Here is a 1,543-nt window from a genome sequence, read left to right on the forward strand (position 1 = left end):
AGGCGGAGCAGGGACACCGGGTTGGGTTGGAATGAGGGTCTGGGCTCTTGGGTCACACTTAATGGGGGGGGAGGCAAAATGTCTGGGTTCGTTTCCAGTATCTTTGCTGAATCATTGTGATCCTGGGGAGAATTCTTCCACCCTGAGCTCTCTGGCTCTTCCGTGATGGAAACCAGCGGTTCCCACCTCCTGCTGTAGGCCCGGGCCCTTCTCTGGCTGGAGCTTGCAGGAAGGATTTCTGCCCCTCTCCTGGTCCTTGGTGTGTGCAGGGAGGCTCAGTGTTTCTGACACCTGCCTTCCTCCGGAATTGGTTGGAGATGCGTTTCCACTCACAAACAACTACTAGTTAGTTTCACAGAAGCAACGTACATGGGTGAAACTCAACTGTTGCCATGGGTGCAGAAAGCCTGGGAGGCTGTGTTTCTGACACCTGCCTTCCTCCGGAATTGGTTGGAGATGCGTTTCCACTCACAAACAACTACTAGTTAGTTTCACAGAAGCAACGTACATGGGTGAAACTCAACTGTTGCCATGGGTGCAGAAAGCCTGGGTGCCTGGGGCTCCTTCAGCTGGACCAGGCTGGGTGCAGGTGTCTGGGCTCTCAGGAGGGGATGGCCAAAGTAGCATCATGATGATCGTTTCGAACAAGTGGCAGTTAAAATAAAAGTTTGGAACCTGGAATTAAACCAGGATGGTGTAGAGCTCCTCAGGGGAGGGAAGGAAACTTCAGGAGCTTGGAATTTATGGTGAAGCAATTAGACACAAAGGAGAGAAAATGCTGCGTGGCTACTGTGAGTGTTTTTCCCTGCTGCCCGAGGTGAAGACAAAATATGAGTAAAAAGCAACTAAAGTGAAGCAAGCATTAAGTTAAATTTTAATAAACTATGTTAGTCATTATAAACTTGACGTGTAGAAGGTATTTTCTTTAGTGAAGCTGATCTGATGAATTACCAGCAGATTCAGTAACTGGTTGTTTTAAGAGCTTGCCTCTTCCTTGCTCTCTTGGTTAGGGTTGCACAGTTCTGGATCCTCGTGGATTTGCTCTGCAGTTTGGTGGAGTTACACCCATCACTGGTGTGTGGTTGGTTTTTGTCAGTTTAGGTGGGTCACCAATCATGATCGTAATAAAAACTTGCCTTTCAAATGTGGCAACTTGTTGGGGAATAGAGAGGTTGTTCATGCAGAGTATGACTCTGCTGAGGGCAGGAGTTTCTTATTCTCATCTCTGGAGATCTAAGTGGTAGAGGCACGGAGCTCACTAAGTGGGTGAGTAGCTTGAAATAGTAAGTGTGTTTATCAGTGTAAGTAGAGTTCTAGTTTTGCTCTTTTTAGCTTTTAAGTTTGTAGAATTCCTGTCAACTCTGTATTGACCTAGAAATCCAAGGTAACCACTGAAGTTAAACAGTTTGTGTGGAGGTTAAACAACTTGCGTTGTGATGTTGATACCCAACTGTCCATGAAAGGCTGGTGCTGCAAGTAAATCCTTTAATTCTTTTATTGGAAAAACTAGAATGAAAACAATTCAGAGCAAATCACGTAGTGT

At 46.0% G+C, this 1,543-nt stretch overlaps 1 protein-coding gene across 1 annotated transcript in view; it reads right to left on the reverse strand.

Moving 5' to 3' along the window:
- Positions 1-1,117, reverse strand: part of PDHB (pyruvate dehydrogenase (lipoamide) beta) — a 6,236-nt gene extending 5,119 nt beyond the window's left edge. The window contains exon 1 of the mRNA XM_009997034.1: positions 1,064-1,117. Within this exon, the coding sequence (XP_009995336.1) occupies positions 1,064-1,117 (54 nt within the window). The remainder of the gene's footprint in view (positions 1-1,063) is intronic.
- Between the last annotated feature and the right edge of the window lie 426 nt (positions 1,118-1,543).

Source organism: Chaetura pelagica, unplaced genomic scaffold (genome assembly GCF_000747805.2).
Source record: "Chaetura pelagica isolate M959 unplaced genomic scaffold, ChaPel_1.0 scaffold364, whole genome shotgun sequence".
Lineage (NCBI taxonomy): Eukaryota > Metazoa > Chordata > Aves > Apodiformes > Apodidae > Chaetura > Chaetura pelagica.